Below are 18,416 nucleotides of genomic sequence, written 5' to 3' on the forward strand. Positions count from 1 at the left end.
AACTCTTCATGCTTTTTAACCTGTTTCTCCACTGAGAAGACTTGAGGAATCTCACATTCACGAATTCCCACAACAACACTCCTTCAAAACAAGGTGTCTAACAGCAAAGTGACAAAGGAAGCAGAAAGATGACTTTCCCCATTATTTAATCTGAAAAACTAACCAAATTAAAAGTTTCACTTGTTTTATTCCTATAGCAAAGAACCTCTCACTTTCTAATGTTTGGTCCATTTCAGACCAGTGTTTTTGATGATACAATTTTAGAAAATATAGTATCAGAGGCTTAGTGATAAATAAACCAAGGTTTTTTGAATGAAGGGATACATTCAGTTAAGTACCCATAGCAGTTGCTGGTGAGAGCAGAAAAAAGGTACCTGATGTCTGTGAAAGCATGTTTAATTTCAGTCAGTTGAATGAAACTAGGGAGGCCATAGTTTTTTTTTAGAAAAAAAATCACAAAAAACACAGGATGTGAAATTTTATGCAGATGACGATTGTAGTAGGAATGATGGCTATGGTTTCAGAAGGTAAATCTAGGGGGAAGACAAAGCAAATCTTAAATCCCAGGGTCCTGGGGTAGAGAGCCCCACGTAGGGCTCCCTGCTCAGCGGGGAGCCTGTTTCTGCCCCTCCCCCTGCTCATGCTCTGTGTGTGTGTGTTTGTGTGTGTGTGTGTGTGTATATGTGTGTATTAAATAAATAAATAAAATCTTAAAAAAAATAAAGGTAGACTTGCTCATTAGAAAAAACACTTGAAAACACTTGAATGACTCATTTGGTCATAAAGGGCAAGGTCTTAGAAAGATTTTAGATAACCAAAAAGTTAAATATTTTTATAAAAGGATGACAAGCAGTTTTGGACTTCCCCTAGAGAGTTGAATGGCTGGGTTTGGGGTTGGGTAATAGGAAGCATAGAAAACAGATGGAAGAAAAGATCTCCATGAAGAGATGGAGACCGAGAAAGAGGCAGGCAGTCCCTAATTGACCAATTCCCTGTGTGGATAGTGATGTCAAGTATTCACTGCCTTTTCACTATTGTGTTGCACACGAAACTTCTGCTTCACTCCAGAAGCTACACGCAGCAGCCTTTGCTTAGTGAGGCTCTGGACAACCAAGGAAGGCAGGCAGTAGCCAGCAGACAGAGAGGTATCACAGTAGCAGAGCAGTCATTGGAGGCAATTAGGCTAGGTAATCAAGAGTTCACCAGGAGCAGAATGGCAGACCTGGAAAGGGCCACTTCAGCATCACTGATAGTTGGGGACAGTAGATGGAGTGGCGGATCGGGCATTTATGTGAAAATTCGATGAAGGAGTGACAGTAAAAGCCTGGAGGACTTTGACATATTATTAAACAGCAGCTACGTGGCTCACATATGTAAAAACCATATGTGTGGAAATAATACACTGGGCTATAAGAGTGTTCGGTGGTACGATTGGGATGTCTTTTTCTTCCTAATTGTTCGGTGGTCATGTAACAATTTTCCATGCGTATGATGTCCTTACCTTCCTCTTGGCAAGTCGGCATCATCCTTTTTCCATCGCACAGTTGGTTGAGGATCTCCCTGGACCTGACAACGGAATTCTACAGCTTCTTCCTCCAGCACCACCTGGTTAATTGGCCTCCTGAGAAATGTGGGTCGTTCTTAGGAAGGAAAGAAGAAGGAAAAAAAAAGCAACAATGGTAAAACAAAATGAATGTTGTGCCTGTTTTAAGTACATTATAGAAAAAACAGAACTCTGAATCTCGAATGTGTCTTGATTAGACCTTATGAATCCAATGTAATTGAATAAAATAAAATATTTTGGAATACAGAGGTAGCTCTGGTTTATATGGAACACCATACAGTCTTTTGGAAAATATTAAATTGATTTTTCAATGAATTCCTGAGCCAAATCATGTAAATCCTGTCATAAAAAGTCTGAACACTGAATTCCACAGAAAGAAGGAAAGAGATAAAAAATGATCACTTGGATCTATCACAATGGCTGAATGAGAAAGTTAAGAGTTGAAACCAATGGAAAATATCGAAAAGGAAACTAATCTTAATTCTCCATCAAGAATGCTAGCGTTAACCAGAGTTAAAATAAAGACTTAAAAAAAAAAAAAGAAGAATGTTAGAGAAGACAAACAAAAACATTGTGCTCTCACATATCAGTGTTATCTAAATTTTCCCAGATAGGCTATCATTTCACAAGGACCCCAAATATCCATGAATGTTTTCACTTCATGTATAAAAAATCTCTCTCCCTGATTTTTTTCTTAAATAAATAAGCTGTCAATCAGACTTTTTCTCAAGTCAAAAACACTGATATTAATAATTATTTTAAACTATTTATCATCATATATAGTTTTCTGGGACCACTTCCAATTATCTTCTAAGTGTTCCAGATTTTTTCTTTACCTAACTTTTATGTTTCTTTTTCTAGCAGTCTGTTTTCATTCTCCTCCCCTTTATTTTTTTTGTTGTTACTTTGCACCTATCCTCCTTACTCTGCATTTCAGTTCCCCTCTACATCAGGCTAGGAAAACAATCAATCCCTGTCCATAAAAATATTACCACCTAACAGAAATATAAAACACGGTCGCTTTATGGATTTCTAAGCACTGTAAGTTCTTATCTAGTTTCTTCCCTTTCTGACAATGGTCTGATACAGGAAACATTACCATTTAAGTATTTATTAGCACATGTCTCCAAATCATAGGGAGTCCAATAGTGCTACTTACTGAAGTAGAAAGAGAAGTCAGGGAAAAGAAAGATGAAATCCATTGGGAATTGACACAGTTTATCTGGCCATATGGCCATATTTAGTCACTTAAGACTCTAGTTTCAAACCCAATTTAAAAACGTCAAACAAATGGCAACAAAACGAAAACATATTTAGCAAGGAAACTTTAAAGAAAATAAATCTCTTCAAATAGCATATATTGAGAGTATAGGAAGGAAGTATATAATTTTATTGTCTAAATAAAAATCTGTATTTATAAAATAAATGCGTAAGTTGCAGGAGACATATAGTATTGCAGTAAAGTCAACTATCATTGGCATTCAGAAGGAAGACAACTCCATCTCTCCCCAGTGAAGCTGACAGTATGGATCAAAATTTTCTCTAAAAGAGCAGCCTGCATATGCTTACGTATTTGCACTTTGAGACCTCAAAATCCCAAGCTGTGAAACAGGCAAACAGAACTTTTCATGGAGTGCTTTTTTTTTTTAAAGATTTTATTTATTTATTTGACAAAGATCACAAGTAGGCAGAAAGGCAGAGAGCGAGAGAGAGAGAGAGAGGGAAGCAGGCTCCCCACGGAGCAGAGAGCCAGATGCGGGGCTTGATCCCAGAACCCCGGGATCATGACCTGAGCTGAAGGCAGAGGCTTTAACCCACTGAGCCACACAGGTGCCCCCATGGAGTGCTTTTTTAAACAAAGAATTTAGAAATAACCCATAAAAACTTGGAAGGAAAAAAAAGTTTGCTCCTAAAGACTTTAGGTAGTCAGAATCAATTAGCAGCTAGAGCCCCCTCCCTCAAAGACAGCAGAATAAATCTGCATGTTGGATGGAGTGATTTACTATCATCCTTTTTTTTTTTAAAAGACTTTATTTGTTTATTTGAAAGAAAGAGAGGAGAGCATGAGTTGGGGAGGAGCAGAGGGAAAGGGACAAGCAGACTCTGCACTGAGCATGGAGACTGTCTCGGGGCTCCATTCCACAATCCCAAGATCACGACCTGAGACCAAATCAAGAGTCGGTTCCTCAACTGACTGAGTCACTCAGGTGCCCCGATTTAGCATGATCCTTTTGAACCCTGGACACTCTATGCTCCAAAAAACTATTTTAGCAGTGGCCGGTTGATATTGAGCCGTTGTTTGCGGTGGCAAATGGGCAACAGGGTAAGTACAGTATCCTTGTGTGAATGCTTGGAATGCTAACAGCACAAGTGAATCATGAGCACAGAAAGCAGGATTAACTTTTCCTTTCCCATCACTTAGGAACGTTCATCCAATTCATCTAAAAGCTTCAATGACCAAGGTTAAAAGAGAGCTAAGCCACTGTTAATATGGCTTGAGATTGAGAAATCATCTGTCAGTAGACTCTTCCTGCCCACTCTGACTCTAATGGGTGTGTTGGGCTGCAACCTAGTATATGTAGAGAAGTCATTTTCCTTATCTGCTCTTTCATTTAGCACATGTTAACACAGCTTTTCCTATGGCAGACTTTGAGCTTGGTTGCTGGTGAAGAGCTTGGTTTCATCAGGGAGATGAAGCTAGTTAGACAGACGAAGCTAGTTAGGGAATGGCGAGACCATGAAGGGTCTTATAGGCCATGTCAAGGAATATGAGTTCTGCCCTGGGAGTGCAAGAGAGCTGCTGAAGGGTTTTAAATAAAGAAGCAACGTTTTTAATAACATGCAGAAAAGACTGTGTCAGCAGGTCTGTGGAAGAACTGGAAGAGAAACATGAAGTAGTGAATTAGGTCAAATGGTTTTTGTAAGAAATTATTTCAGCTTTTTTTTTTTTAAAAGATTTTATTTTTATTTATTTGTCAGAGAGAGAGCGAGCGAGAGTGAGCACAGGCAGACAGAGTGGAAGGCAGAGTCAGAGGGAGAAGCAGGCTCCCTGTGGAGCAGGAGCCCGATGTGGGACTCGATCCCAGGACGCTGGGATCATGACCTGAGCCGAAGGCAGCTGCTTAACCAACTGAGCCACCCATGCATCCCTTATTTCAGCTTTTGACTGATAGAGTGGTTCTATGGATATGGAAAAGGGGACGGAATGAAGAGATAACAGAACTAAGTGATCAGTCAGATGTGAAGGTTGAAGAAGAAAAGTCCAGAAAGATTCTCATTTCTATTTAGCAAATTGGAACAGATTGGCAGGTGGAGTATGGTTATGGGGTGTGTGTGTGTGTGTGTGTGTGTGTGTGTGTACGTGGATCCTTTCATCACACACACAAAAAAAGGTAGATAGGAGAAAAATGAACACCTTATCCTTATGCCACTGTGGTCAGGTTTCTGGGGCACCTGGGTGGCTTAGTCGTTAAGCTCCTGCCTTTGGCTCAGGTCATGATCCCAGGGTCCTAGGACCAAGTCCCACATTGGGCTCCCTGCTCAGCAAGAAGCCTGCTTCTCCCTCTCTCATTCTACTCCCCCTGTTTGTGTTCCTTCTCTTACTGTGTCTCTGTCAAGTAAATAAATCTAAAAAAAAAAAAAGAAGATAAAGGAGGCTGCTTACATATTAGAAGGGAAAAAGAAAAAAATATGATTACATCTGTAGATATTGAAAAGCTCTTGGATTTAAAAAATGAATAAAAAGGAATCAAAACTTCTTAAGCATGGGGAAGATATTTTATCAGAAATCAAATGCAAAACTTTTAAAAAATAATATACTAAAAACATGCTTACTAAAATCAGAAATAAGATGGACATGGCAACATTAATGATCAATAAGAAAAAGAAAGAAAATGTGAATATTGGAGAAAAGAATAATTTTGATAATTGATAATTGAAACAAAAAAAGAAGAACTACATAGGATCATTGTAGCAACACTGGGAGTATTGGAAAATGAGTGCTTTTAAGAAAAATTGTGGCAGATTCATATGTTGCTAAACTAGTAGATCATTGGAATGATAAAGTTATCCCTCTCTCTCTGTCATCTATGTAACACAGAAAATTTTCATGACATGATACTAACTACGAATTAATTTCTATAACAGTACGTGAGACTAGTTCCATTAAAACACACATGGATATTTTTCAGGCCAAATTTTTGTATGCTTCCTTTAAGATGCTACTTGTCACAGAATTGCAACATATGAATGTAATTAATCCAAAGGGCAAACTTTACATTAGATTTGTTACAATACCAGAGTTATTAAAGGCAAAGTTGTTTCTTCATCCTTGGGACACTGTCAGGATCCTTGAGGGTTTTTTGGCTATCCTATGTGTTCTAAGCCCCACTGTTTTGTATGGGGACACGTGGAAGCACCTAATTTATAATTTCAAGAAGAAGTAAGATACAGGATCCCCTGCTGCTGTTCTGATGAACTCAGCAGGGGTGGCCAACTTCGCAATGAACTTTCACTATTTCCTTCTGCCCTCAAGCAGAGTCTAGTTGCCTAGCAACTAGATAACCATAGGGGAGTATGTGGTATAGAATTTTTGGAAGCCTAACATTGGCTCATGAGGGAAAATGTAATTCAATTGATAGGGGGGGAAAAAAAAGACAATGCAAAGAATAAGCCAGATAAAAGTCATTTGCACATATAGGACACATCAAGTTGGGTTTCATACTTGAGTATCTTCAGTTGTACCTTTCAACAAAGTGACATAGACATTTACTAATACATTAGAGTCTGGTCACAACTTTTAAAGTATTATTCTGGGAATTTCCACAGCACCCAATATAGTAATTATCTCTAAATTGTATTATTCATTATTCCAATTGTTTTCTGCTAATTATACTAAATTCACCTTCTACCTCAATTTTAACTGCCTACAAAAAACAGTATGTTAAAAACTGTAGGTTTGCTTACATTTATTTAAATGGAAATATGTTTTTTTATAAGAATTATTTTCCAGTTTCCTTAACTAGACTTTATTTCCAGAACATATGAGAACTAGAAACATGAATATTAAAGACCAAAGAAGTTGTCCAGGTAGAAAGCATATTTTTGAAGGCTTTGCCACTGCAGTGACCACTGTTATCATGAGCCAAACATAAAGCCATGCCCCTTTCAGACACAATTTGAAAAAATTACAAGGAAATGTCTTGGGGTTTGCTGTTTTGTGTCAAAATCATCTGCAAATAAATGCAAAGTTATAAGCATTAGAAAGTAAGTTGATAATTAATCATATTCAGTACTCATTAATGCCCATGAAGGAAGTTTTGCACAATTAAATATAGGTGAAAACATCTTGAACTACTAAATCATGAACAAACTTAATTTTGAGGCATGTAAAATAAGGTCACTGATTTTTCCACGTTACCACCTTATGTCTGATCACATATTGAAAATCAGGGGGAGAAATCTCAAGGGCTGTTTTCTGACTGCTTATCAATTAGATCAGAGTCCCTCTGAATGGCCTGATCCCTAATTATATAGCCATTGAGTAATCGGAGGCAATGTCTTTGCCAATGCAATTAACATATTTTTTTTAAATGTGAGATTAACTGGATTTGAATCACCTGTATAACTTGCTTACAGGGTTAATCTCTCTTGAGACGTTAGTGTTGTTTGGCAGTGTGGTACCATGTAAAGTACAGCTTTCAAGTAGTCAGGTCAATTTAATCTCAAATTGGCATTCTGGAAAATCCAACTCTATAGGGTTGTAATAACATCAAATGCCAAGTCTCACTATGGTCGTGTCAATAATGTTCCGAAAACAAAATGTTCGCTTTCATACAAAATACGGGTAAGTCTGAAATGCAGTTGCATAATCTCTCTGAAGTTTCTTATTTACATGGGACAATGAAGGAAATTAAATCCCCAGTGAACAAATTTCCGTTTTCAACTGCCGGCAGTCCTTGACTCGGGTGATAAAATTGGCAATGGCTGTGTCATGGCAGCTATTACTGGGATCATCTTAACAATGTTTAAAGAAAACTTTGTTTGACATTACAAAAGTGGTGTTGCAGCAGTAATCATGTAGGTAGAGTCCTTTAAATCCCATACGACCACAGCTATGCAATAAAAGGACAGTAGAGCAGACCAGTGCTTGTAAACCTTATCTTTAACTTCAGCTGACTCAGAAGCACTCACCACCTTATGGTGTCTATTAAAATGGGAAGTCAGATGGCTAGCCTTAGTATGTTTCTTTTTATTTAATTGGGCAGGCATGAGGGGATGGGGTTATGATAGCCACTGAATGTGAATCACTGTGCCCTTCCAAAACAGACCAGATGATAATGATCAGTCTGTCTGAATGTGATTAAATAAATCCTGGGTGCATTAATTTCTTTTCTTGCCAAGAATTTTCTTTGTCTGAGAGAAATCATCCTGTGAAGCAAAGACAAACATAGGTAAATGTTTTCGGAGGAGGAAATGCTTCTCTCACCGTAGTTTCATGCTCCTGCTGATAACGTAATGCAAAAGTTCCACCAGGAGCAGGGCGTACGGCTACTCATCTTATTACTTTACTAAACACTGAAACAGGGCCTGGCACATACGAGGTGCTCAGTAGAATTTTGTTAAATGAGAGAATGAACAAGAAATATTTTGCTGTTCTAACGTTTGCAAGTAAACGGTATTTAAAAGAACTATATTGCTCTCAATAATTATCTTAATTTTAATGATGCCTTATATTTGGAATTCTTACATGAGGGCCACAGGTTATCCATAAAACTTAGACATTTCCTAAGGTTTGGGTCCAAGATCTCTTCTCACACAGCTTTGTCTCCCAGTATCTCAACTACACTCAGGCCACCACTGCCTATAATCTTTCCTCTAATAACTGGAAATCAACATCACCAGCTCCATCCTCTGTATTCATCTCCAATGAAATGGCTACTTCTCAATTTGATTACCCTACCCTGAAATCCATCAACTGACACAGAGATTCCAATAGTCTTTTTGGTGAACAGCAGTTAAATATGAATGAACAACAATAGATCACTGGCCATTTGAAGAAAGCCTCCAGTGTTAAAGATACAGTAATGTAGGAAAGGGGGTAGGGAGTAAGTCAGAAGAAATAAAAGCAGGAAGCATCACAAGAAAATTATATTTGAAAAAAGGATTAGTAAGATCCTAAGATGCAAAAGAATTTAACCTATCCATGAAACAAGAATAGAATATAATAAATAAGGAAGAATGAAAGAAAAAAAAAGACCTGGAGGTTTAACATCAAATTAACAAATACATGATTTGAATAAAAAAGATGTGAGAGTATAACTCCCTTAATTATTTAGATAGTTTTTAAATTACAATTGCTCATCAGCAAATAAATGAAAAAAGTGCCAAGTGAAGGCATAGTATTAAAACATTTCAGAACACTGGAATAAAGATACAGTACTAGAACCAGAAAGAGAAAAAAAGAAAGAGAGAAAACTGATCACATAGGAGTCAGAAGCTCAGTAGACTTCTCAGAGCAGCAACAGAAGCTGAATGATTTTGAAGTGGTGATTTTAATATTCTGACCAATGTTTTTTTAAACTAGAATTTTATAACCAGCCAAAGTATCAATTAAGTTTCAGAAAGAATACATGCATTTTGCCCTGAAATTTGCTCTAAGCTGTAGTCAGATAGAAGGCAGGAGAGAAACACTCTTCTGATACAGGACTTACAGAAACAAAAGCAGAGTGCAGGAAACAGAATCCAGCATGAGAGAAAAAGGGAGATAAATATCCATCAGCATGAGTTTCTGGAGGAGATCTGAAGTAGCCCAGTCAGATTGGCAGGAGGTCTGAGGCCTCCAAGAAGGCTGTACAAAGGGGGACTTAATAGCTAAGTAGAATTTAGAGGACTTTAAACCTTCTGTTAGAGATTTCAAGAACTCATGACAGATGTAGATGAACACCCATAAAAGGGAAAAAAATAGGTTTATTACTAACTCAAGAACAAATAAATGCCAGAAGAGAAATGCCATCATCATAGCAAACACTGAGTTCAGTCGATATTTACATGGTTATCATAACTCAAATTCTGAATCTTAATACAACCAATGTTTCTAAAGTCAATATACGGAAGGACAGATAGACGGGAAAGTGGAGGTGAGAAGGTGGGGAAGGGGATATATGTGAGCCAAGCCATCATCTTACAAATAGGAAGTCAAAATAATGCATAAGACTACAGAATAAGGACATATTTAGTAACATGGAAATAAATCTCAGAAGAAAAAAAACAACACAGGCTTGTAGAAATGCTCAAAGATGAGGCCTATGTGCATGTGTATGTGTGTGTGTATTGGAAGGAGGGGTAGGGCTAGACATTTCTGCATTTTATTTTCAGTCTCTTAGAAGTGTAACATATGAAATATTTTTTTCATGGATTACTTTGATAAGCATTTAAAAATCACTTAAGGGACCAGGCACCTGGGTGGCTCATTCAGTTAAGCATCTGCCTGACACTCAGGTCATGTTCTCAGGGTTCTGGGATCAAGTCAGGCTCTCTCCACTCACCAGAAAGCCAGCTTCTGCCTCTCACTCTCCTCTGTGCACTCTCTCTCCCTCTCTCTCTCAAATAAATAAATAGAAATCTTTAAAAAAAAAAAAAAATCTTTTCAAGGGCACCTGGGTGGCTCAGTAGGTTAAGTGTCTGACTGTGGCTCGGGTCATGATTTCATGACCAGCACTCAGTGGGGAGTCTGCTTGTCCCTCTGCCTCTCCACCTTCCTCATGCTCCCTCTCCTTCTCAAGTAAATAAATAAAATATTTTAAAAATAAATAAATAAAAATCGTTTAAAAAATTGTTATTTTTAACTGACACTTAAATTTTGGATAACAGATAGCCCAAACTTACCTATAATTAGAAATTTAATTATGCATCTAGTTTCCTCTGACTGCAGGACATTTAGAAGTTAATTCACATATGTAAAGTGTTAGGGAGTATTCTTTATGAAGGCAACTGGAGTGTTTCTCAGATTTTAGTATCCATTAACACTGTGATGCCTAATTCTTAATTTTAGATTTGGTACTGCCCCCTTAACAAAGCTGTTAAGTATGGCCAACAAATGTTAAAGAACTAATAGGAAAAATGATGCATGGCGAATGGCAGAGTAACAATTTGAAAATGAAGAATCCAAATACTTGCCAAAGGCTTTTGTATTAACCAAGATCTACTGTAACACTTTTTTCTGTTTTTCTTGTCATTTATAAGTGAATTGTATTTTTTTGAACAATTAATACTATCGGTTACTTTTTCTGTATAACATATTTTAATTTTCTGTAAAAATTTTCTGTAGCTGCAGAGAGGTTACAGTAGCCAAATTTTTTAAAGGAGAATTGCTGCTACTCGAGAATAAAATCGAGAGTCGGGGAGGGGTAAAGTGTAACCAGTCATAGGTTTATAAACCCTGGGTTGGAAATAATAATATCTAACAATGATGAAATGTAAAGAAGTTTATTAGAAAATATGTACTGGACAGAAAAGCACCAAAATAACATAAGGAAGTCTCCACTATTCATAGCACACTAGTTCTTTCCTCTCGGAATTGAGCAAAGTACAGAAGGGACCTTTCTCATGCAATCCTGGTCATGTTCTTGAATTGGACAATCACTACTATTTTTATCTTTTATTTCTAGATATGTTGTTTTCTTATCAGTAATGGAAATTTTTGAGTTTTTTTCCTCCACTTCATATTGTACTTAGAACCCCTTGGGTCAGTTCTGACTAGTTTACACCATTAGATAAACGTTCTCAGCTTCCTAAATCAATTCTTCCAGAGGTACGGACACTAGACAAATTCAATCTTTTTGGTTTAGAGCTATTTTCAAGATAATTTAGAAGTTCCACTGTAAGTCCCACCATATTTAAGGATCTCCTGTAGTTCTTGTCCCACCATTAGGGAATATAGGGTGAATATTTCATAACACAGTCACGTTCTGGTAAGGCTGATTGCTTGGGTAATGATATTAAACTCTTTCAATTTCCTTCTGAAGGCAGTATGAACTGTTATAATGCAACATTTTTCTGTTCCAAAGCTTGTGGGCAGTTACAGAAAAATAGTAATGAGTGTTTCTTTAAATAGAACAGCTGCACTTGTGGGTTTTCAATGCTAATGTTCAGCGACCACTAATTTCATATCTTACCAGGCAAAACTGTATTTTATTCATTATGGAGCGAAACACATTTTGAGACTCTTAAGGCTGACTGCATGAAATTTAAGGGCAAACTGATACTTGTCTGAGCTCTGCAGGACAGAAATTTACGTGCATACTTTGAACAATTTTATTTTTACTACTCAATTCCTTTAATGAACTATGGGATTTCTCTGGGTTCTGTCATTTGGGACTTCAAGCTGCTTAGTATCCATAAGGAATATTACCAGAGATTACTCGGTACTTAGAGTGATTGGAAAGAGAGGATTGCACTCGAGTCCATATTCAGAAAGCACATCTTAACACTCTAAATGTGATGGAAATAATAATATGGCTCTGTGGCGTCGTGGCACTCCCGTTACACCACGGGATGGCACTTCTCAAACTGCAAAAGAAATTTCTTTCAGAAAGCGTGCAGGATTCTGAAGCTACCCTCAAACATGTTCGGGAGTCAGGACCAGCAATAAAATCTTTCCATAATTCATAAACCCAGAAGATTATTTTGCCAGCACAAAAAATTATTTAAAAACACACTTATTTGTTGTGTTAAAAAAAATCACAAAATATGGGGCGCCTGGGTGGCTCAATTGGTTGGGCATCTCACTCTTGGTTTCTGCTCAGCTCATGATCTCAGAGCCATGAGATTGAGCCCCGTGTTGGGCTCCACACGCAGCAGGGAGTCTGCTGGTCTGTTGGAGATTCTCTCTTCCTCTGCCCATCCCCCTGCTCACATTCTCATGCTCACTGTCTCAAAAGTAAGTAAGTAAATAAATAAATCTTTTTAAAAAATCACATATCAACAATAGTTAAATCTTTCAAGACAGAGATAGGTAAACATATGTATGTGTGTGTATATATATGTATATATATATATATGTGTGTGTGTGTGTGTTTGTGTGTATTCCTACATAGACTTAAATGGGACTTCAATGACTTCTAAAGGAATGTTTCATTTTCCAATATCGTTAGGAAATGTTAAGATTTTCCTAATTTTCTGTCACTTCATTTCTCTTTCAGTTTTCCACAGCTGCCCTATAATCTTTTCTTTTTTTGTTTACTCTGCTATTTTTGTAATCCTCTGTTCTCTCCTTCCTAGTGCTTTCTCCACAATTTCTCTGATACAGATCTAATCAAGATATGTGTGTGTGGGGGTGGGTTGGTTGTTTTTCTGACGGAGGTACCACGTCCAGTCTGGAGCACAAAGTAGGGCTTCATCTCCTCCCATCAAGACTGGAGCTGATACCAAGAGTCTGACGCTCAACCAGTTGCCACCGAAGCACCTCCACGTGTAATCGAGTTTAGTTCATTAATCATGTTACTCCAATAGAGTCCCTGGGTTCTTAAATCTAAAGAAACATGAATATAATAGCCATGAACTAGGGAAGCTGAAGGAACTCCATTTTACAATGTTTCCATCTCTGCTGTTTTTCTGGGAGGCCCCATTTACTCATATTCCATATGTTCCAAAAGAAGCTCTGTTCCCACTTCAAGGGGGTAGCAAGAAAGTTAAGCATTCTGAGTTTTTGTCTTAGATCCCAAACACCTGTTAACACCTAAGAAAACCTGATCCCAAAATGTCCCAGGAGGTTAGCTTCAAACTAAGCATAACTGCTGCTGGCATCAATATCCCTACCCTCGGTAATTTATGGAGTAACACCTATTGTTCACCCAGTACTTGCCCGTGATTGACCCCACCCTGGACTCCTGGAGGAACACATACTCCAGACTCTTTGCTTTTCTTTTTTTTTTTTTTTTAAGATTTTATTTATTCATTTGACAGAGATCACAAATAGGCAGAGAGGCAGGCAGAGAGAGGGGCGTCGGGGGGCAGGCTCCCTGCTGAGCCTGTTGCAGGGCTCTATCCCAGGACCCTGGGATCATGACCTCAGCCAAAGGCAGAGGCTTAACCCACTGAGCCACCCAGGTGCCCCTACCCCAGACTCTTTTCTAATATTTACCCCTAGCTATAAGCAACAACAGAACTCATTCTTCTTTCTGAGTCTCCCAGACACTTTGTCTGCTCTTCTGTCTGTCACTTACACTATACAATAAACTCTATTTTCACTTTCTCTGGCTCACGTTGGATTTCTATCCTGAGTGAAGCCAAGGACCCTCTTGGCTGGTCCTGTGGGATCTTCCCCTGGGTTCTTAGACCCAGCCTGCCTGCACCAGCAAGACAGTTTATTTGTTTGTTTGTTTTTTTCTAATTTTGATTACATGTATGTATTTATGTATGTATGTGCATATGTAGTTAGCTAGTTTTTAAAATCAAAGATACACTGTAAATATTTCAATTTGAAAAATTTTAAAGTAGAAAGCAAGTGAAATATGTTTGCACTGCACTAATAAAAAAGAAGAAAACCAAAAAAAGTACCCTCTGTCTTGCACATAAAAAATACTTGATAAGTACATTACAGTGAATAAATTTTAGACAGATATAATATCTCAAACAGAATTTGAGAAAGATCAAGTTTTTGCATTCTGATGAAAAGCAAATCCTATAAATATATATGAATAAAATAAATGAATTATTGTTTCAAAGTTCTATTTTTCTTCAGATGAAATCTTTCATCTGAAGAAAGAACCAGAAAACAAGGCAAATCTAGTCCTTCATTACTCACCATAAGTCGTAAGTACCTGTCCCTATACAACCTGATATTTAGTAACAAGGAATATAATAAACATCAAAGGAGAAGTATATATAAATAGCAATTTAGAATTGAAAGTGAGTTTTACCAAAGACAGTCAGCTCTGCTGGATCACTGTCTCTTTCTCCCACCATATTGGTGCCAACACAGGTATACATCCCTGCATCGCTTTTCCGGGTATTGGAGATCATCAGTTTTCCACCACGGATCTGTTAAAATTAAAAAAAAAAAAAAAAAGAAAAAGAAAAAAAAAAGAAAAAAGAGAAAAGAGGGAGGGGAAAAAAAGAAAGGAAAAGAGAGAAAGAAAATGGAAAGTAAAATAAACAGCAAAGAGAAGATGACTAATAAATAATTTTGAATATTTAAGCAGAATATTTTTTTCCTAAAGGAAATAGCTCAGTGTCTAAAACACAAAACTTTCTCCCTATTTTGGAACCTGTGTGCATTTTTTTCTTCTCTTTATTTCTCCCTCAGGATAAGCCTTCATATTCCCTTTCTAGAAAATGCTTTTGGGCATTCTTTTTCTTTTTTGTCTGGGTCTGGTCCTGTTTTTTGTGAATGCTTCAACCAAATCCTAATGGTTGGTCTTTACTCTGAAGTAGGTGGAATGAATTGCTATTGATATTTGTTATCAGAAAGAAGCACTAAATAACTGCTTTTGGTAATATAATGAAATCCAACAGACACCAAGTGATTCAACAAGCCACTTACTGACTACCTCTGTGGGCTGGGCAGTGTTCTAAATGCTTGAGATTTAGGGGTAAACCAAATAATAATAAACCTCTGCCTTCATGGAGCTTAAATTTCAATTGTTAGCATTAATTATCTATGTCTTACCTTGACTGTATGTATGAGATAATTTCTGAAGAGGAAGGCAGGTTGGATAAAAATAAATATATATATTTTATATGATGAGAGTACAAGTTGGTATAAATCACTGACTTCTAATAGGTGCTTCCTGACTGTCTTCTAAATGAGAAGCATTTATTGACCAAATAAACCAATGTCATATGTTAAAATGTCTATTTGTTAAAGAGGATATTGAAGCAGAATTAGATTTTCAGTATGTGTATCATCTCATGGTTTCTTTTCCAATTTTTTTTTCTTTGTATGTATGCAATTTGACAATCTTAACATCACAATGACTGAATGTTCTTCAAGAGGAGAGAAGAACATGGTGGCTCCTCTGTTAACTTTTATCTCACAGGCAAACAAAACCCATGTAGGTATGTTTTCAATGGATATATTTCATGCTCTGATACTTGTAATGTCACAGAAAGGGACTTTCAATTTTATTTTTACATGGGAAGAAAAGACTGTCAACTTGTTCAGTGGAGTATAATAAATTGTGCATTATAAAAATGGCCATGGAGGCCATTTTTCCTCCCCCTAAAGCTGAGTTTGGCAATATGACTTGATTTGACCAATGAAATTAAATCAATGTTTCAGTAGACGAAAAGTGTTCTCAAATTGAGACTTGTCTTTCCTTGCTATAGCTGGAATCCTGAGACCACGATGGGAACCAGTCTGATCTGGCCTGCTGGAAAATTAGAGGCCATGAGAAGGAGCAAGATGCCAAGAGGAGTATAAGTCAATGGCCAGACATGTAAAGTTACCCTAGATCATCCAGCTGCCAGCACGACTTTTAATCAGGCCACAGAAGCATGAGAAAACCAAGGAAAAATCAGCCAAGCTGGCCAAGAATAAAGAATTGTCATCTTACCCAAAGAATCATAGTCTAAATAAAATGGTTATTATAAGTTGTTGTATTTTGTGGTAGTTTCTTATAAAGTGAAAATTAAATGATGCAAACATGAACTAGAACCCCTTGAACAGTGATTTTACTCTATCACCAGGAGCATATTTCCATGCTTGGTATCCAAGCACAGACCACTGAGAACCAAATTCTCCTTGGCAATGTGGATCCTCATGGTGTCAAGAGTTCAAGCCAGAATCACGTGAATATATGTTGTGATCTCTTACATGGCCTATCTGGTTCTATGTTATGATACAACCACGATGCAAATATTAAAAAAAACTTCATTTATAAGATACTTTCAAAGATTATAGATACCAGTTTACATGGACTTTTTATAGAAATGGCACATTTGTTCAGTTAAAGTATTTTAAGTGAAATACATTCATTCTCAATAATTGCACTAAATATAAAAATTATATTAAGAATAGCATCCGAACTTTGAAGCATTATCTACTATTTCAGTGAACTGGTTCCCATAAGCATCACAAACAAAGGCTGAGTGGGTCATCTAAAAATATAAAATAATATGCCATTCCCCTTCTCTATCTCTTTACAATGTTCTGAGTGTCTCGTTTTGATATTAATCAAAATGATGAACGTAATCATCAATTTTCCTTGAAAGCAGACTATTGTTCTACAAGAGCTAAATGGCAGAACCAAAAAAGCTATGTTTATTTTGATTTTACTTTATACCTCTTAAATTTTTAAATGAATTCAATATAAAATTTTTGTTATAAATATTAATTCTGAAAACTGGAAAAGGTGCTTTAAGTACCCATTACCTCACATTACTTTTTCTTATAATTTTGGAAATAGTGCCAAGAGAAATATTCTAGTTAATATGGCTTACATGATACTACACGATCAAAAGATGCATTTGAGATGTTAAGAGCTTTGTCATCTTTGTACTGCAAAGATACATATATATATATGTATTTCCACATTCATATATATTTACATATTCATATCTTTTCATATTCAGATTGGTACAATTATTAATATATCATCTACACTTGATTTCTATAATTTGTGTCTCTTTGAAGCCTCATCCTAAAGTTTCAGTTCTCGGTTACTCTTTTTCAGTCCTTTCAATGCAGTGTAAGTGGTAATTAGCATTCAGTGCAGGTCTACAATTTTATTAGCAATAAAATATATCCATTTGAATACTTGATAGTCAATCTCTGTAGGCGTTAATTTTAATTTAACTCACACTTATTCTTTCTTCCTTGTCATCAATTCGAACTTTGTCTTTCTTCCAGTAGATGGTGGGTTCTGGGTGTCCCCTGGGAGGTTGGCACTCCAAGATGGCAGGCTCTCCAGCTGCTACTACAACATCTGTGGGATTTTGCCGGAAGTCATCTCGTAACACTGAAGAAAAACAATGGTAGTGAAAGAAAACTCAATGAGTACATCATTGTTGATAAGTACATCAACAGTTAGAATCAGTAACTGTAGCTTTCTCTCGCAAAAGGTAACTTCATACTTCAGGTTTTACTTTGTTCTAATCATAATTAAATATTTCCTAAAAAACATAGCCGTGCCCCTCTTTAAACATTCTAGAGCCAGCCTAAATGTTCAACAGGGAAATGGCTGACCATAGGATCATGCATCTTTGCTACAAAATCGGATTTAAAATATAAGAAAAGTCTAAGGAAAGTAAGAAAGACTCATGATACAATTTTGAGATTTAATACTCAAGGTACAAAATTATTTATGCAGCAAGACCCCATTTCCTGTAAAGAAAAAGCATATGTACATACATATCTATAAAGACACTAAATTGTCAAGTTATACTTAAAACTCCCAAACAAGTCATGCACGCATGGTCTGTGAGCATGTATGCGTATCTGGGAGAGGAAATGGGGGGAACACTTTTTGAGAATGCCCTTTTTCGTGACATGAATAGAGACAAGATCCATACCGTTTTCATTACACTTCAGAAGATGGACTCATTGTTCATCCTGCAACGCACTAGCACCCACATACACAGGGCTACATTTTCATTCTCATGCATCTCCACCTGCCAAGCGACATCTGGGCAGTGTGACATTCAGAGCGGAGATATCCCTTATAGCAGTTTGGGCACTCTGAATTTCCCCTCCTTTCATTAGGAGAACAGCAGGTTGGACCTCCATTGTAACCTCCGAAAATCTGGCATGCCTGGCTCTCCAAATGTCACCTATCTATCTGTGTGTGCTTTTCTTTGGCTGGCAAGATGAAAAGCCCGGAGAAATGACTTGGCCCTATCAGATTGCAGAATG

At 37.1% G+C, this 18,416-nt stretch overlaps 1 protein-coding gene across 15 annotated transcripts in view; it reads right to left on the reverse strand.

The window, feature by feature from the left end:
- ROBO2 (roundabout guidance receptor 2) overlaps nt 1–18,416 on the reverse strand; it is a 1,682,217-nt gene that overhangs the window by 159,112 nt on the left and 1,504,689 nt on the right. For all 15 annotated transcript variants that reach the window (XM_032352363.1, XM_032352359.1, XM_032352354.1 and 12 more), the window contains 3 exons: nt 17,366–17,523; nt 14,485–14,605; nt 1,502–1,640 (listed from right to left, as the gene is read on the reverse strand). In XM_032352363.1, coding sequence (XP_032208254.1) covers nt 1,502–1,640; nt 14,485–14,605; nt 17,366–17,523 — 418 coding nt within the window. The remainder of the gene's footprint in view (nt 1–1,501; nt 1,641–14,484; nt 14,606–17,365; nt 17,524–18,416) is intronic.

Source organism: Mustela erminea, chromosome 1 (assembly GCF_009829155.1).
Source record: "Mustela erminea isolate mMusErm1 chromosome 1, mMusErm1.Pri, whole genome shotgun sequence".
Classification (NCBI taxonomy): domain Eukaryota; kingdom Metazoa; phylum Chordata; class Mammalia; order Carnivora; family Mustelidae; genus Mustela; species Mustela erminea.